The sequence below is a fragment of the Daphnia pulex genome, chromosome 5 (genome assembly GCF_021134715.1).
Source record: "Daphnia pulex isolate KAP4 chromosome 5, ASM2113471v1".
Classification (NCBI taxonomy): Eukaryota; Metazoa; Arthropoda; class Branchiopoda; order Diplostraca; family Daphniidae; genus Daphnia; species Daphnia pulex.
In genome coordinates, this window is record NC_060021.1 from 5,057,204 (window position 1) to 5,076,379 (window position 19,176).

General features: G+C 39.6%; 1 protein-coding gene across 2 annotated transcripts; it reads left to right on the forward strand.

The window, feature by feature from the left end:
• The first annotated feature begins 13,633 nt into the window (after positions 1 to 13,633).
• LOC124194995 lies at positions 13,634 to 15,436 on the forward strand. 2 transcript variants are annotated; one of them, XM_046589441.1, is made up of 6 exons: positions 13,634 to 13,774; positions 13,850 to 13,933; positions 13,994 to 14,182; positions 14,293 to 14,450; positions 14,640 to 15,146; positions 15,210 to 15,436. In XM_046589441.1, the coding sequence occupies exons 1-6, from the start codon at positions 13,654 to 13,656 to the stop codon at positions 15,243 to 15,245; spliced, it is 1,095 nt and encodes a 364-aa protein (XP_046445397.1). In that variant the 5' UTR covers positions 13,634 to 13,653; the 3' UTR covers positions 15,246 to 15,436. The 2 variants fall into 2 exon arrangements, with proteins under 2 accessions (XP_046445397.1, XP_046445396.1); XM_046589440.1 differs by having other exon boundaries at positions 13,644 to 13,774; positions 14,290 to 14,450.
• The last annotated feature ends 3,740 nt before the right edge of the window (positions 15,437 to 19,176 follow it).

Below are 19,176 nucleotides of genomic sequence, written 5' to 3' on the forward strand. Positions count from 1 at the left end.
CCACGGACCATCCATTATTGTGGGCCGCAAACGCGGTTGTATTTCTCACAGTGGCATTGTTCCAAATAGAGCAAATTGAATTTGCTCTTTTTATTTGTTGCAAAAGGACAGTTTTGCATGGAGGCATCAAACTACCGTCTATTCCTTTTACTTTAGACATAAGCATTTTGTCTTTTGGCTTATAAACTTTCATACATGAAACACATCGGCATTCGTCCACACTTTTAACCCCCTTAGCCCCGTAGATTTGGCAAACAAATTTTTCTATTTCATCTATAATACTGTTAGGTAACATTTCAACCGATCCAAGTTTCACAAACGCATTTTGAGCGCTAGGGTTTTTTTTCAGGGAGCCTAAGAGGCCGAACTTTCCTTTTAAAAGCAAAAGAAGGGGAATAGTCACACCCGGTAAAGGCATGAAATTCTGGCAAGGCTTTGCACAAAGAATTACCTAATATTTTACTGAGATTAGTAACATCAACAAATTGTGATGTGTTTTTACTAGCTAGAACAATTTCTAGAAAAACATTAACTCCATTCTTTACTTTATCGATGTTCCCAAGAGAAATAGCCAAGGCATTAGTATCAGACGTGCGAATCACAACGTTTCCTGGGCTGGTATTGGCTTCCTACTGTGTAGGCCTACTTGATAATCTTTCGTCTATTTCTCTTAGGACTTTTCCTCCGGCAGCAGTAAAACATAGCACAAGAAATCCATTGTCACGCGCACAGTTTTCTCCCCAATCACGTTGCTGAAACTGTCGTCATAGAAAAAAATAAATGAAAAATTTGACTATTTGTTTTTTAAAACTATCGTTGCGTAGTGCTTTCAAGAAATCAGAAGGTCGTTTTTATTAGGACCTGAGATAACAAATGTATCGTCTATATCACAATTGCCAAGACGATCTCTTTCCATGTCTTTGATTGAGGAAGTTTTTATCTGGTCAAATATGAAGTCTAATATTTTTGCATTCATTCTGCACATCTTTCTAAAAATATGAAATGCTATTTCCCCAAATGTCAATGGGGGCTCAACAAGAAAATGGAGTAAAAAAAACCATCCGGAATGTAGACGTCAATGGAAGGATTGCAAGGATTGCAAGCATCCAAAAAACGTTTTTCTAGGGCATGAAACAATGAAGAATTAGAAGTTTGGTTAAAAAAAACATCGATATGACAAAAACAAAGTGGAATGAGGGTCAATGGATAAGAAAGAAGGAGCGCCATGTCTACTTTTTTTCTAGTGCAATCGCCAAATATGTCTCATCATGTCGCGCCCCATCCCGGCTTGTTGAATTTTTCCATCAGCTCCCTTCGTTTTAACTTTGGCTTCTTCTGCTGAGAAGTTCAAGACTTTCTGTCTTGTTATAGGTTTGAGGTTTGATAAATGAGGCTGGATCGTCCACGCACCGCTGAATGAAATCAGCCCGCAAACTCTCTCCTTTTTCCGTAACATTCAAGATTCAGTGCTTTGTAGCAGCAGAGCAAGCTTTGCTAGTGCTCAAATTTACTAAATCGGCGCCATTATCCATAAAAGGGTTTCGGCACGACTTAACAAAATCTTCTACTGCTTTCAAAAGCGCCGTATCTTTTCTTATTCTGTGTGCTAAGCCTCTCTAGAAATTTCCTCTTTTCGAGTGATGCCTAAGTAGTTGTACATGTGGGAGACTAGCGACATCCGGATGTAATAATATTTATGCCATCGAGTTCTTGCTGAAGGAGAATTCGTTAACGCACTGACGCCTGTATGTAGAAAAAGTAGAGGGATTTAAGATTACTTCTTTCTCACGAGTAAAATATTAATTATACCTGATGAAGAACTTTCGGCATCTTTGTTGATAGTTTGTTCCAAAGTGAGGTCAATAGCAATCCGGGAGAAAGGTTTTGAAGTTCGTCTAACAGAAATTTTTTTCCATTCTCAAAGTATTCAGTTATTCCAGAATGAGTTTCTACCATTTTAATTAGGTTGTCATGATATCAAACTAACCAATACCTCGCATAGTATTGATGATTGAAGATAAAAAATTGATTTGAGATTTTTGGTAGCAAGTAGATGAATAGTTTGTAGTCTCCGGTTCTTATAGATCTGACAAACTGATGATAAAGGTCAATCAGTTGTATATATATCATCCAGTATTTATCGGTTGCTCCGTGTTCGCCATCAGTAGTTTTTTTACAGAACAATTCGTACATCTCGAAGAGCTCTTTAATTTCCATTGGAAGATCTTATCTAGTGTTGTAATCGGTTTCAAGGAACGGAGAATTCTCTGGTACTCTTCGATGAAGGTGTGGTCCAAGGTTTTCAAAAAAATCTCAAAATGAAGTTTACGAAGAGCTGCTGGAAAAATAGGATGTATTTTTCTATCTTGTAGTGTTTTCTGGATAAAGAAGCGTCCATGGATCCTTCTGCTAATGCAGAACTTTCTCTCAAAAGACATGGTCCGCCGGAATCGTCAATGAATTTCCGATTGCTTTAAAGAAAGAGAGTTCGATGTGGAATGAGAAAAGCTGGATAAATAAATTATCAAATTTTGGGCTTTCTTCTGATTGGATAGTATGCGCTATATTGGCAATAGCGAGGTCGTAAGTCACTGATATATACTTGTATTCACAATCCTCTGCAATACGTTTAGACATGTTTAACGTTACGACCACTGCTGACATAGATGTTGGTGAAACATTTAGCTATGGCAAATAAGAAATTATCTGCAAAGGCAGTCTGGGCAGAGCATCTTTAAGAAAAGTAGCATTCCACCCTATCGCATCGGGATAGCTTGCAGATTAACGGTCAAAGACGATATCCATATGAAGTCCAACAACTTTTCAGGACGAAGGGTTGGTGGGATATCCTTCCTTCTTGGGTCGTCCAGAGGTATCATGTTTTCTTTCACCATTCTTAGCCTTTTATGGTTCGGCTAAATTACTTCTGCCGTTTCAAAAAAAGCCCGTCTCCGGCGAACCGATTTGCGCCCACTTTGTACTTCCGGAACGGATAGAAGTTCTACGCTCGGCCCTACAGCATTGACATCGGGATCTTCAAGCACAGACTCCATTTCATCTTGGTATCCGATGCCGACTGTATCGTGAAGGGTATCCTTGCCCATTAGGGTCTCCACATAGTGGTCATAATTATCGAATGCAACACCTATTTATTTAGAATTCCATTTTGCTTTATTAGTACTCATTAGTAATTGTTTCTGTTGGGATTTCCATTTGTATTTACAAGTGTGAAGGTCTTGCTGTCTTTTTAATCCATACGGAATTGTAGGATTTTGACACAATTGTAGGTGAGGGTGCAACACATCACTTTAATAGGCACACTCATCTTATAGTTATTCACACAGTTAATAAATTATATACCTGGGATATGCAGTGATGTTGAATGATTACTTAACGAAGTGCAAGGGAAAAGAGCTAGCGTTTATTTCTGATAGCTAGTTCACTATTCGACTGACAAGAAGCGTGGTTTTAGGATAGCAGACGACAGACCATACAGTGGTGCCACATCATGTCTAGATGGTGCGCATGGAATAATTCCAACACTCCTCCTCAGGTGGACATGATGGATCCTTTTTGCTGTCCTAGATGAATCCCGGTACGACGCTTAGTTCTTCACGGATGGAATGGAAACGGGGGCTTGGTAGCGCCTTTGTCATGATGTCAGCAAGTTGATCTGCCGATCTTGTGAACTCCATTTTGATCTCTCCATTTTCTTGTTGTATGCGAATGAAGTTGTAGCGGATAGCAATGTGCTTCGTCTTTGGGCGTTGGTCAGGGTGGCATACAAGTTGGATTGCGCTTTGATTTTCGCACTTGATGACAATTGGCGCTTCTGGGCCCTGTTGGAAAATTGGTAGAATGCGGCGAATCCAGATCGCTTCTTTCGCGGTCTCGCTAGCGGCCACGTACTCTGCTTCGGTGGTGGACAGGGCCACACAGGTTTGACGGCGGCTGCACCATGCAATTATTCCTCCGTTGTACATGAAGACGCTTCCAGTTGTTGAGCGTCGAGTTGTTTGGCATCCCGCGTAGTCAGCATCTGAAAACCCAACCAGAGGGTTTCTGTTTGATCCAGCGAAGCATATTCCATGGCTAGGGGTTCCGTGAATGTAGGAGATGATTTGGCGAACAGCTTTAACATGGGAGAGGTTGTAACTTTCAACAAAACGAGCCACCTGACCCACCGCGAAAGATATATCAGGTCGTGATACCAGCGCTAGGTAGAGTAGAGCTCCGACGGCTTCTCGGTACGGGAAATAATTTTCTTCTTCCTTTTTCTGAGTTGGTTTGACTAGGTGGACATTTGGGTCTGCCGGAATTGACTTGGGAGAACATGATGTCATGTGAAATTTCTTCACTATCTGGGAGATATATTCTGGTTGGGAGATATGTAGTTTTCTCTTTTCTCGATCGCGAGCTATTGCGATGCCCACATATCGTTGTAGGGGGTGGGATCGAAACTGGAATTTTTCACCAAGGGCGATCAGGAATCCGTCAATGGCCTGCTGCTGATTACTGGCAACAATGACGTCATCTACCCAGGTGGTTAGAAAAGTTCTTTCTGTTCCGCGTACTCGGGAAAAGAGGCATGGGTCCGCTTCGCTCCTTTGAAAGTCATGATGCTCAATAAAATCGGTGAAGAGGTCTCCCCAGACACGAGATGCTTGTTTGAGTCCGTATATGCACTTGTGGAGACGGCACACCTTGCTTTCTTGGCCTGGGATGATGAATCCTTCAGGTTGGTCGATGAAAATCTCCTCCTCAAGGGGGCCGTAGAGGAAGGCAGTCTTGACATCGATCTGGAGTGCTTCGAGGTCATCAGCGGCAATAACTGACAAGAGGATCCTTAAGGTGTCATGGGAGACGACAGAGGCATATGTCTCATTGAAGTCAATCCCGGGGCGTTGGCTGTAACCTTTAGCTACGAATCGGGCTTTGAAGCGTTGTGGTTCACCATTCAATCCAGGCTTAATGTCAAATGTCCAGCGCGATTTGATGGCGTTCGGTCTTTCGGACAGGAGACAATGGACCAGGTTCCATTGTCGATCAGCGACTGATACTCCTCCTGAGTCGCTGTCTTCCAGTTCTTGGCGGCCGGGCAGTTCATTGCATTTTGGTAGTTGAGCGGAATGTAGGAGTTGTCGGTTTCGGGTCGGTCCATAACCGGGCATGCTTTCCACTCTCGGATGGGGACTCGACCTCTGAGGGAGCGACGTGGCTGAGTTTGCTGTTCTACGTCGATTTCATCAAGAGTATTGGGCTCGGTGGGCTGCATCTCTTCATTCAGATGAGCCTGAGGGTCACTATCTAGGTGGATGATAGGTTGTTCTTGGCCACTGGTGGTGGTGTCCTTGTTTGTGACCGCCAATGGCTTCTCCTGGACTTGGACGAGGGTCGGTGAGTGAGCTTTCTGGTTGTTGTAGGCGGGGGGTTCCCCTGGTATACCCACAAGACGATGATGTTCGTCAAACGTGACATCCCGGCTGATCTTAATTGTTCTATTTGTCGGGTTCCAAAACCTGTAGGCCTTCTGGGTGTGGCTGTAACCAACGAAGATGCAACGAATGCTCTTTGGGTCCAGCTTTCGTCTTTCAGCTTTTGGAATATGGATGAAAGCGATTGAGCCGAAAACACGCAGGTGCGATAAGTTGGGCTTCTTGTTATGCCAGGCTTCAAAAGGGGTCACGGGTGAGACTTTGCTTAACACGCGGTTGAGTGTATAGACGGTGAATGACGCTGCCTCAGCCCAGAGATACTTCGGGAGTCCACTTTCTTTGATAAGATTTGCCGCTCCATTAACCACTTTGGTGTTCCATGGTTCCAATGGGGTACGAGTGTCGTAAAGACAACTTCGTAGGCCTTCAGTCACTGTTCTGATGCCTCTTTCGGACACACCGTCTTGTTCGGGTGTGTGTGGGACACTCGTCTCATGGCGGATGCCTTTGTGGGTCATCCAGGTGGCGAATTCGTGGCTGGACATTCTCCGCCGTTGTCCGTCCGGAAGGTGCGTACCAAGTTGCCTGTCTCTCCACGTATGACATGTATTAGTTCTGTGAAACAGTCCGCGGCTTCAGATTTGGCCTTGAGAAATGAGATGAATCGCCATCCTGAGTAGTCATCAATGAATAGGGCAAAGTCGAGGGACCCATTTGGTGTTGCCACTTCCATTGGGCCGCAAAGGTCGGCGTGAATCATTTCTCCAGTGTAAGTTGCTCGATTCCGGCCAATGGGAAAAGGTGATCTTTGGTGTTTACCAAATGCGCAACCGTTGCAAGGTTCTGGTGGAATGGTTTTATTTGCTAGGTCCAGACCTTCTACTACATCACTTGACGCCATTTTCACGATGGTGTAGTAGTTTAGGTGTGCCAGGCGACGATGCCACGTGGAAATGGCAGGTGAGACAGAGGATGCCAGTGCAAAGCTTGTCGGCTCCTCCTTGTATCGAGCTTGAATGGCTAAGAGATATAAATTTCTGCCTACTCGTTCTCCAACTATGATTTTGGTGTTTTTCTCTGAGGAAATGTGGACCATGGTGTCAACAAATGTGACTTTCCATCCAAGGTCTGTGCTGCGGCAATAGAAAATAGGTTAATGCCTAGCCCTGGCACGTATAAAACTTTCTTGATGGTGGCGGCCTTCCTGTCACCATTTACTTCAGTCCAGACGTCTCCGTAGCCTATAACTGAACATTTGGCCGAACCAATTCCTTCGACATTCCAGGAGCCATCTGGTACAGTTACAAAGTCCACGAGCCATTCCTTCTGATCCGACATGTGCTGTATAGCTCCAGAATCAGCAAACCAATCACCAGTACTTCGAGTTTCAAGACGAGAGGTGATAGGAAACGAGCTGTAGTTCTGAGTCTCTTTGTATTTCTGGAATGTAATACAACACTTTTTAGATTCAAGTTTAAAGTTTTTCATTATGTTGAGCAAATGCCACCTTGGCAGACCCGTCATTCATCTTCATCTTCTTGGCTAGTTCAGCACGTTCGGAATCAGTTCGGTCATGACGTTTCTTGGTGTAACAGCTCTCTACTTTGTGGTTTGTCAGGCCACAGTATGAGCAGTGCATCGGTTTGTCTCCTTTGTTCCGGTCTTGTCCACTTTTTCGACTCAGGCCTTTAGTGTGTTGGGAGTGGTTCTTTCCCCTTCCTCTTTCTGTAATTGATTGAGAATATTGGAACCTTTAGATAAATTGAATCATGATAACTATATTATATAATTACGTTTCTGATAGTGATTCGAGTATCCCTGAGATTCGTCACGATTTTGGGCGTGGAAAGCAGAATCCTTGTTATCGCTTGACTTTGGCCTCCATTTTGTAATTTCTCTCTCCTCTTGTAATATGAGGGAGGTGAGAGTCAATAAAGTTTGTTTTTCTGCTGCCACATGTCGCCATGTAGAGACGAAAGCTTTGTAGTCAATCGGGAGGGTGCTAATGATCTTGGTGATCAGCTCTCTTTCCTCTATGGGGCGTCCAACTTCTCCCAATTGGTGAGCAATGGATTTTATGTTGGCAATATGGTTCTTCATGTCGGTTTCAGGTTGGTATTTGTACTCATAATACCGCATCAACAGGTCGTGTTGGTTGTCAGATGCCCTTTCAAGGTGTTGAGCCGTGAGTGTAGTCCACATTTGGTGTGCAGTTATGCAATCAATGAGGAGTCGTTGTTGTGACAACTATAAATATAGATAATGTAGGAATGTTATCAACCGGATTGTATATATAGGATATACACCTCATTGACGATATACACCAATTGATTAACCCTTAGCAAGATTACTTGAAAGTTACGAGTAAAACATATTGCAGTCCTGCATTTTTCCAGCCAGGTATATTATTCTTTTAACTGTTAACGTCAAGAACTTTATTTCATTATAATGGTCTGATGTTTTTTGCAGGCCACAAATTTGCTCAGAGGTATGCACCAATTGATTAACCCTAATTGGCCAGATTTTCGTTTGTCAGTTTAAGGTATGGTATATTTTCCAACTATGAGCAACATGAATTAAAAACAAGTAAATAACATGTTTCATTTTTTACAGATCATGATTTTATTTACTGTGGAAAGAAATCGTAAGGGATCTGTTGGGAAAAGGCAGGAAAAAACAGGCTGAAACGCCTCTACAGTCAACTAGAAGAGAGGAAAGAGGAAAATCACACATCGTCTCCAGCTACTGGAACAGCTGACCATACTGCTAAGCTAAAAAATTCTGATACAAGAAGACAATTGAATTTATCCCTGCTAAACTTATTTCATTATCATTTGTAGAACACCTGCTCCAAGTGAACAACGAGAGGCTGCACTTACAAAAAACCTTTAAAGAAACATAGCCGTGTCGTTTTTCCTGTTCATGATGCCCCTTTGCGAACTCATGAAGCGTTCGTAGCCAAGAATATATCGATTTTCATTTACGTAAATCTATATTACTTCAACTTGATCAATTTGACATGGTTAAAGATGAAGTCCTAGACTATATGCACGTGGTTTACCTGGGTTGCATGCAGAAATTGCTTCAATTTTGGGTCAAGCGGGATTCCGTCTGTATTTAATTACTAAAAATTGCCTGCTGCAGATATCGACGAAACTTGTTAAAAATGTTCCTTATGAATTTGTGCGACTTCCGCGTTCGTTATGTGAACAATGCAACACAGAGACACGGTGGAAGGCTACTTAACTTAGGCAATTTTTGCTATACCTAGGACCCGTCATTCTTAAGGACGAGTTACCAGCTCCATTATACAATCATTTTCTAAGTTTCCACACCGCAATCAAGCCTATTGTCTTCTGAACCTTCTCATTTAGATAGAGAAGTGGTTTTAATTCATTGTAATCGACTACTAAGCGTTTTGTACAGGAAGCCACAAAGTTGTATGGGTGGCATTTTTTCATTATAAATCTTAACTGTTTGTTTCATCTTGTTGACGATGTCCGTCGTTTCGGTCCACTTGATATGGATATGGTTGTTTTCCTTTTGAAAACTTCTTCTTCAGTGGTTAAAAAAACTCATTCGTAAAAGTAACAAACCCCTTGCACAACTAGTCAAACGTATTGGTGAAATGGCATATGTTAACTCAATAGATCCAAATAGCCGAATGATTCCAAAACAAAATGTCGATTTCTCTTAAGAAGCCACACAGTGGTGGTCTGATCGTGTCTACTATTCCTTTCAGTAATCAATATGACATCACCTTGTATTCTTCTTGGGTGGGGTGGCGGAGATATAGGACCGGTCGAAATAGGCCCCGACGAAATAGAACCCTACGACATAGGCCCACTTAAAAAAAAAATTTAAGTGGTCCTATTTCTCCGTCAAGGTGGGCCTATTACTCCCTTTTATTTCTAAGTTCCATGAGGAACTCTGAAATAAATTTAAAAAATTTCGCCCTTTCCTCCATGAGAGAGAAGGCGGTCGCGGTCCCATATCTCCCGCTTCCATTATGTTGCATGTAAATTATTCAAAATCCCTTTCCCCAGTGAACCATCAAAATTTGCTGTTTTCCCACTTCTTATGGAAGACAAGTGTAGATAATGACAAGTGTATTATGATCACTAAAAATAGAATATGTGTTAGTAGAATTTAAAAAAAAGTATGTAACGCAGCAATATTAAGAAAAATAATGATTTCTAAAAGAAATCCTTGATACATGAGGAAACTACCATTTACCTATCTGGCTGCTACCAACATTAGGATTTTTTTTCTAAAAAATGGAAGATGGAAGTTAGTCACTTATTTGGAAACGTACTGAACTTCCTGGGCGGAGCGGTGCCGGGTCACTTTGTTAGTAATTTTGTTTAATTAAGTGGTTATTGTATTTATATGTATTTTTTTAAACAGAGCTTGAAGAAAATGGTCATTAAAGCGAAAGTTATAATCAGAGCTGAAAATGTGACTGGGTTCGGGTACCATCGAGACACCATTCGCCATTTTCTGCATTTATTGCTATATATGCTCACTTTAGTTGAACGGTGCAACGCGCACATAGAAATTTTGAGAATTCTCAGGACCTAGAACCCTCTTTATCGTCCAGGTTCCCCGAACCGTTTCAACAATGCCATCGTTCATAAATATGGGCATTCCATTACCAAGCTATCTTGTAAATATATATTTACCTCATCATCATCCATGTGCTCACCGGTTTCACTCTTTGTTTTCACCTATTTTTTTTTCAGCATGCACATATACAAGGTTCTGGACGGGGTGGAAGGAGGCGAATTTTAATGCCCCGCTTTCTTTCACTGCCAAGAAACTCAGTATAACTAAACCATCATCAACATCAACCCCATCAAACTCAAAATCAACATCAACAGCATGGCAATAATGATGAGCGTCAAGTTAATCCACATCAACGATACAACCAGAATGATCAATATCAACGTCGACGTGATCAAAAAGAAGAAAACCAATGTCGGCAGCAAGAACGAAGACATAATATTCAACATCAAAATCGCAACATACGTTAAATAGTTTTCAAAAAATTCTAAATTCATGATCAAACATAGATATTACAAGGAACAATAACAAATAAATTGCATTAAATAGTTCTCTTTCATGGATAAATTTTTTTGTAACTTAAAAAATATAACTAAACTTAATCAATGCAGAAGACATCAAGCATACCAATGCAATTGAGGTACCCCGTTGCTTAATGCCAGGATACAACAACATACGCGGATCCAGGTCAACGACGTCTGCTCAGTGCCATCTTAAAAAATGACCCACCTCTTACCTGCATTGCGGCCTTTATCATTATAAAGCATAAAATTGATAACGAAGACATCCCCGTTATTCTTCATTCCGTTGTCATACAACATTAGTCATTAGTAGCCTATATGTATATGTTGGATTCGGAAACTTTAAATTTTGACATTTCTTTCCTGCTAGAAAATTTACGTCGCCTGGATACTGGATATGTCTCCCTCAATCAGTGGGATAAATCCAAATTTCGTGCCGTGGGATGTCCCAATGTGAACAGACCAATGCCGTCACCCTCGGAAATTTTAGGGACAGAACTTTTCTGGAGGAATTGAGGGAAAGACGTAAACGGAATACAAGCGAGTTACGGGTCACCAGAAACACCCACCTACTCCCATGGATCTGCCATGGATCATTTAAACAACATTTAAATTTTTACTAATCATGGCTTCGGATTATCGATCCCGGATTTGTACTCGGTTAGGAGAACAGGATCAAAAAAATTTGTGCCTACCAACCGTGTGTTTTATTCTCGTAAGTACTTTAAAAATTCTAAATATTAAATAATACAAAATTAATTACTTCCCTTCATAGGAAGCTCTACTCGTCGGGCTGGAATGGGCGGGAATATAATATAAGATGATTTGATGGCAATGGCAGACGAAATTGATCGCAATCCAGGCCCACCCAAACTCATCGTCCACGCAACACCCGTCGTGCACGCAACCCCCCAACACACCCAGTTGCCCAAGGGTGCGTCAACAGACGTGTCGCCACGCGTTTGCAAAGGTCAAGAAGCCCGTTCCCTCAACCACAAGAGTAAGTTATCTAATAAGTTTAAACATTATACCTTTTACTAATCCAAACTCAGTTTTAATTGGTAGTCTCAATCGATGAGATGAGGGCTGCCAGCTGCCCAGGCCGTTACTGGATTCACTGATGAGGAAGTAAGGGTGAGGGATATCCTTCACTCTCTAACAAGTGTTCGTGTATTCACGGTGCAATGCCTTTACCACCATGAAATAAAGGTGTCGTTCTAGATTTTCCATCGCGGATTTGCACTCGGGCAGGAGTACATGATCAACAACATTGTTGGCTACCATCCGTGTTGTTTTTTATTGTCGTAAGTATTTTAAAATTCTAAATATTAAATAATAAAAAATTAATTGCTTCCCTTCATAGGAAGTTCTCTACTATTGCACAAACAAAGGTTGCAGTGATCCCAGTATTAGTTTGTTGTGATGATTTATATTTAATGAAAGAGTAAGGGAAAGCCTGGTTGATGATAGTTTTGTCTTTGATGCAAGAAAATGAAAGAGTCAAAGTTATTCAAATAATTAATCAATGTTGTTGCAGATGCAAAAAACTATAAAGTGAACCACTCATTCTTTCAGTATCAAGTTGAAAATGCTTATCACAGATAAGGAAACAATACAAATTCAAAGAAAATAACCTATAGATATATGCAGAAAAATTTAAAATGTGTACCTGCATTTCACTTTTAACTTAACTTCAGAAACAGTTGGGGATTCAGGAACTGGTGGAGACACTGATCTAGCAGCTGGCAAATTATCGTCAAGTTCTTCATCTAACGGAATACAGCAGTTTTGTCTCACAAACATGCCATGGCTCTCTTTACACTGTAAATGAAGGCATACAAGTAGAAAGTCAGAAGGATTTCACTAAAAAACTAATGACACGACAAATTTTTGTCGATACATCTCTTCCTTCACATCAGTGGGCAGTACCATTGCCGATTACAATAAACTCATTATTATCGAAACGCTGACAATTACTTATGAAGTTCTTACCTAAAACATTAAGTTTCAAAGAAATGTTCTAATTTCAAATATATTTACATATTCTAAATAAAAAATTTAGAAAAAATTGGCTACTTCTTCACTCCTTCCCTTAGCTCGTGCGACTAGCCTTCAGAACACGCGAGTAGCACACGCCATTATTTCCGGTCACATTTAAAACCGTTGACATCTTAGACATCCTTTGTCGGAAATTTCACATCCCATTTTGAAAGGTAAATTAAAAATTTTAATATTTCATTAGAAATAGTTTTAACGTGTAAAATATGATTTTGTTAGGTAAAAATGGTGATTCCGGTCGTTGAGCTTAACGCTGCAATGGCCGTTTTTGGTAATTGTTACCATTCGGACAGGATTCGATTTCACTTAGCTTATTGGCCTTATATTACCCGATTAGTCGACGAGTGCAACCTGCATATGGAAGTGTAAAGATCGTTGAAAACCATTGATTCCGCGTTCCGAACTGGCTTATGGAGTATGGATCCAATTCCTAATTTGAAAAGGAAACATGAAACCTTGCCTTTTCGGGATGGTGAAGTGCATTCTAAAAGAAGCAGGGTCACTTCCCTTCTTCATGAAATTTGTAATAAAAACCTGAAAAGTCTCAATCACTTAGTGAAAATTAAGTGGTTGGATTTCAAGGTTACTAGAAAATTTGTGCTGAAAAATGGACATCAGCTTGAAAACATTCCCACTTTATGTGCTGTGATTATGTCAGCGTATGAGAAAGTCTAATTTCTAGGAGAGTCTTCTTCCATCTCAAGATTAAAAAAAAAAGCAATGAAGAAATCCGAAGAATGTTTTGTTCTGAATGTCAAAGAGATTATCAGCTATGTCGATGTTCTTTAGTTATTTGGCACAGCTTGTGTTCTTAGGAAATACTGGGGTTCGTTAAGTGACCACTTTTTTTGTAAGCCAATCGGTGTTGCCGAACCTCACGTGACTTTGCCCTATCACCAATAAAAAGCCTGTTTTTCCTCTGGAAAATGACAAGCTTTTTAGCTTCGTCGAATTTTTATGAAAAGATATTGAAGCGAATTGAAAATCTTAAAGCTATTGTGGCAATGTTGCATTTAAAAATTGACTATATATTTGGCAACCACTTGACGTTTTGTCGTCTCTTTAGTTGACAAAAAATGGCGAATCTTTACACCAAAGCACAAAATTTAAATTATTTCCTTTTTGATGTAGAATATTGTGGCAGACTTTTTCGTGTTCCAATTAACAGCAAGGAATTCGAAACTCGCATCAAACAAGGTAAATTTAGTCTTTTGTAACATCGTTTTAATTTCAAAAATTCTAAAGTACACGTTATGCATGAATTTGTTGCAGATGCCACGTTAAGATTGGAATTTGTTAAAAAGGTGCAAGCTAAGATTGCAGAAAATGATCCCAAATTTCTCAGTTTTGAAATAAGTATGCTATTTTTATTAGTTTTGTTTTTAGTATTGGTGCTAATTTCGATGTGTATTTCAGTTAGGGAAGGAGAAGCCACTAAGCTGAAATTAGTCCCATCAACTTCTGGAAGTAATCGTGCTCTCTCACCAATGCCAAAAGCTGCCCAAGCCAACAATCATATCGACAAGAAAAGGAGTGCAATACCAAGAAACAATTTAGTGCCGATTGCTATAAGGACTGAGGCCCCTGTCAACGAAGAGATCAATGGTACAATTATATTCATTTATCTTGTGTTGTGTTATCTTGTGTTTTTGCTTTATTCCCATATGCTATCATTTACATTTTTCATCGCAATCTTTGTATTGCACACTAAGCAGGTCAATCAAATTCAGGTGCAGCAGCCGTTGCTGGTACTGCTGGTGCTGGGGTTCAGCGATGGACTTTTGATGAAGTCAGTACCTTACTAGAATGTTATGCAATTTATGAGCCTCGTTTCTCCAAGAAGATGGAAAGAACAGCCACTTTGTGGGAAAAGGTGACATACTTCAAAAATATTGCTCTCTCTTCCTAAACTTTCATATTTCTTCCTTACTTCAGTCTTTCCTTCCTCCCTACTCCCTTTTTCCTTCCTTCCTTTTCTTATGGACATTGTTATTAGTTTTCTGTCAATTGAAATATGAATTTGGTTAAACTAAATTTAACACCATTTTTCAATGCCGTTTAGGTCAATAAAGAAATGGAAAAGAGAGGAGTGAAGACTACAGCTGAAAGATGCAGTGTTAAATTTGCAGCAATGAAGAAGAGATTCAACGAGCTAAATGATCAGAATGTCGACGGTGAAAAGGGCCGAAGGGTTCAGTGGCCCTTTTTCTCTAAGATGAATGAACTTTTAGGATTGTCGGATGCCTCAACGCTCAAACACGTGCATGGCGTAGGCGCTGACTCCTCCAAAATGCGGGATGATGACTCCAATCCGTCTACTCCTCCGCCACCCAAGAAGTCCAGAGCCAGGAACGCTAGGATTACCCATCCGGAATCAATATCCCGTTTAGTTGAAATTGAAATGGACCGTTCATCGATGGACCAGGAATTCTTAAAGGAAATAAGAGCCAGTAATGCTGCTAGTTTAACGAAAACTGAGGCTATCGTATCAGCGTCGAAGGCCTTCGAGAAACTAGCTAATGGGATGTTAAACAAATTCCAAAATATGCAAGGCGTTGTTTCTTCAGAAGTAAGAGAGAAAATTGGTCTCTTATTATATTTAACTCTTTTTATCTTTAATATTTTTCTTTAGATGAGCGTCATACATCAGTCAGAAGAGGTCGACTAATGGCAGAACACATTGAAGAAGATGATTTGTGAACGAATGAACCTCAAAACTTGTCAGAGTGCACTACCACCCCGTTTCCTTTTGTAATCCACATTTCCAAAGAATTAACCATTGTTTTATTTCGGTTATACCCTCAACTTGTACCTGATCTAATTGTGCAGCAGTAAATAAATCTGTTTTTTGTTACCATGGGATCTAACGGTTTATGTTTCTGTGTGTCAAGCACAATGTTGTTTGAGTCCATGTATTAAACCATAAAAATTCGTGTGTTGAAACCAAACAAAATGAAATGAATAGGCAAATACGAAAGCTCTTTCAAATATTATTTGAAATTGTATTTGTTGTTCGAGGTGTTGCGTCATATTTTCAACAATCTAAAGGAAATTATTTAAACGATGAATTGTTCTGCAATAAACTGTCTTTTTTGTACACCCTCTTCGGTCTCTCTCTCTTCGTCAAACTCGTAATCAGGATCCTCTTCGTCATCCAATTCAACGTCTGGGGCATCGTCAAGCCAGTTGTCATGGCGCAAACCGAAATTATGGAAACAACAACAAACCAATAAAGTACGGTGTGCATACCGCATTCGGAAGTAATCCAGGAACTTTACTCTTCGCCACTTCATTTTTAATAGGCCAAATGCTCTTTCCACAACCTGTCGGTCCCTCTTAAGAGCTCGATTGAAGGCCATTTCATGATCTTCTAGTTCGTGGTTATTGCGAAAAGGAACGAGCAGATGTTGCCGAAGTGGATAAGCTGTATCTCCGAGAATATGATAGTTGGATCGTACAAGTTTAGCACCTAATGCTCTAGAGAGGGGACTGAGACGCAAAACTCTTGCATCGCCTATACTTCCCGGAAATCCAACCGCAGCGTCAATTATTTCCAAATCATGAGTAGATACTATTTGAAGCTTAATAGTTGTTTTGCATTTTCTGCTAGTATAAGATGGCAGCTGGTTTAGTGGTTGTCGTATTTCAAATTCTGTGGCATCGATAGCTCCTAAACAAAAAATGCTATTCAGTGACAAACAAAAAGATTTCTATCGTTAAAAAAACTACCTAGACTGTCTACAATTTGAAAATTTTCTGAGAGCTCTAAATATCTTTCTTCTCTCGGCCATACTATGAAGCGGTCAGCCATATTATAAATAACCTTCATTGTTTTCATAACCACATAGTGCACCGTCCCTTGATTCATCCCAAACCGCCTTGACAAAACACGGTAGGCTTCACGGTTTGCTAAACACCAGATCAAAATCATTAGCTTATCCGTTACAGGCAGGCCAGTATACACATAGTCAGTTAATATTTGCGGACTGACAATCTCCACTAGAAGCTACAAAACAAAGAAATGGAATATACACAGAAAATTGTGTTGACATATATTTCATACCTGGAACGTTCTTTTTGTAAAGCGAAAATCTCGTTTGAATTGAATTTCTGGGTACGTTGCAAACCACGTCCCTACATATGCGGTGTAATAAATAGTTCTGTTTGCGTGAATTCGATGTAAGATCAAACGCTGGCGCTGTAATAACTGCCTAAGAATGTCTTGTCTTCTTCTTAAAATCACAGCTTCAATAATATTATTATCATCCTCGTCAGCAACTTGGACAAATAACATAAATTGATTAAATAGAACTGCAACTTTTTGAATAAAATCCATTTGACTTGAATTCACGTTTAAAAACAAACGTTATTCATGTATTAGTTACCGTCTGCAACACAAAGTTACATTTTTATTTTATGTAATCTGGCAACATCATAAAACTATAAAAATAATGAAAAAAAAGTGGTCACTTAACGAACCCCTGGCTACTGCTCCCCTCAACAGTGTTGCGAGATTTCATTTAAAATCAAATATTCAATCGTGCAACATATTTTCTAGGACGAAAACACGAACTAGTGGTGCCACCTATGGCGCCACCGACAGAAAAAGCAGTGAAACACGTTTGTTGACATTCAAAACAAAATCAGGTCGTCGGGAACAATGGATAAACATTTTTACACATCGATAAACACATTTTAATTTGGACTTTTGCTACCCGAAACCGATGGTTAACGGGTTATCTGAGATTTCATGACCTAAAAAAGAAATTAACATTAGAAAAAATGAAGCCTAGTTATCGATGTTTTTAATTTTTTCCAATCAGTGTAAACCTATGAAAACTCCATTTTATTTATTTTACTTTTTACTGACTACCAGGTTTGATTTTTTAGAAGTCTATCCTGTCCAGAGGCCAAAGGTTCGGTCCTATGATGAGAGATGTTTGTTGCTTTCAATATTTAAAGCTTTTCCCTCTTATTGTGCCTCCTTTCAAAAACAAATGCTACGAAAAAAATGATTATTTCTACCTATTATTTGAATGGTCTTATAGAATAAAAACCATTTGATTTTATCAAAATGTGGTCAAGTGTGGGCCAAAATCCCATGGATCTTGTATTTATGGATCCTTTAACATTATGAGATGTTAAGTTTACTAGTGAAATGTAGGGTAATATTTATTTTTAACTCTCTGGTTCGTTTTCTGTTGTGCGCAGAGCGTTCAACATTTTTTCATTATTCACTCATTTAGCAAACTTATTGAAAGATTGTTGTTTGTTTTAACTTCCGTGGCTAAGGATCTTCTAGCGACATGACGCTATATCTGATTAAACAAGAGGCACACTTTGTTTGGACGCTGCTCTGATGCCAAACGACATGATGTTGAACTGCATCATCATATGGCTGATGGCTGCTTTTGGAACTTGGCCTGATTACACGATTCCTTTACTCTAAAGGTAAACGTGAGGGGGGGGGGTACCTAGAGCAAAATGGGGTTGACCTTGTACTCGTTAATGGCGTTGTGTTCATCTGATGCTGAAAACAATTGTTTGTATATGACTCTTTCAAAAAAAATTCTTTTCTGGTTTGACGTTCGTCAAATATTAATAAGTCAAAGAATGATGAAACACGCCTTTTGTCAGCACCGGTTCTCACCTTCAGTATTTTGAACTAATAGAAAAAATTAACGATAGAAATAAGTTTTTTCAATCAATTACTTTAGATGATGAATTATGAAGCACTGGTTGTCAAACGGTTAGCTCTTAGTCAGTAAATGGAATGAAATTGGATGGCTGTAGCTTTGTCCTGTGTAGCGTTTCCTCCTGCGTCACGAGTTGTAATTTTATTGACATTCTGTTTACATTGGATGTTTAGTTCGTCTTTTTCAATGTTAAATTTTCTGTCGTTAACTGTAGCTATTGTCACTAAAATTGATTTTGAAGAAATTTGTCACAGGGTTTCAACCATTTCCGTCAAATTTCCGTCGATTCGTGAATTTGAATGTGTTTGTAGAGGAGATATAAATTTTGGGGGGCTTTTAAAGCCATACACAAGTATTATAATTATGTTAATTTTGGTCGTAAGTGCATGGATTGCAGTTTGTATTTGGTTGTTGCCACAAGACCTTTCCCACGATAGTATTCGATAGTTAAAAATTATTCTATATGTTCTTTTTTTTTTGGCAGCGTTTTTCTACAACACATTGAATCCGATCCAAGCACACGTCTTCAAATATTTTTCCTGTCAGTTTGATGATGTTTGCCATTTCATGAAACATTGAGATTAGAATTTCTTCAGAGAGGTACAGCAGTGACAATCAAATCCCGTTTGCTTTTTATGGTCCACACCCTCAGCTATTTTACATTTTGGAGGATTCAATTTGTTCTTTTTGTTTGTTGAACAGTCATTACAAATTGCATCTGGGGTTTCAAGTTGGTTGTTGTTTTATCACCAAGAATTCTGCTGTTTGTAGGTGATAAAACGTTTATACTTTTTTAAAGAAGCTAAGTACTTTCCTGTGATATTATATTTTGAAAATTAGTAGATTGACAGAAATAATTTATTTGATAGCGATGGGATAGGTGTGTCCCATGAAGCACTTAGA

What these genes read in the sequence shown, in the direction of transcription:
- LOC124194995 (XM_046589440.1), top strand. Translation starts at nt 13,654, where the DNA reads ATGGCGAATCTTTACACCAAAGCACAAAATTTAAATTATTTCCTTTTT. An exon ending in ATTTCTCAGTTTTGAAATAA is followed by an intron (nt 13,934 to 13,993) that starts GTATGCTATTTT and finishes TGTGTATTTCAG; the next exon opens with TTAGGGAAGGAGAAGCCACT. An exon ending in AAGGCGTTGTTTCTTCAGAA is followed by an intron (nt 15,147 to 15,209) that starts GTAAGAGAGAAA and finishes ATTTTTCTTTAG; the next exon opens with ATGAGCGTCATACATCAGTC.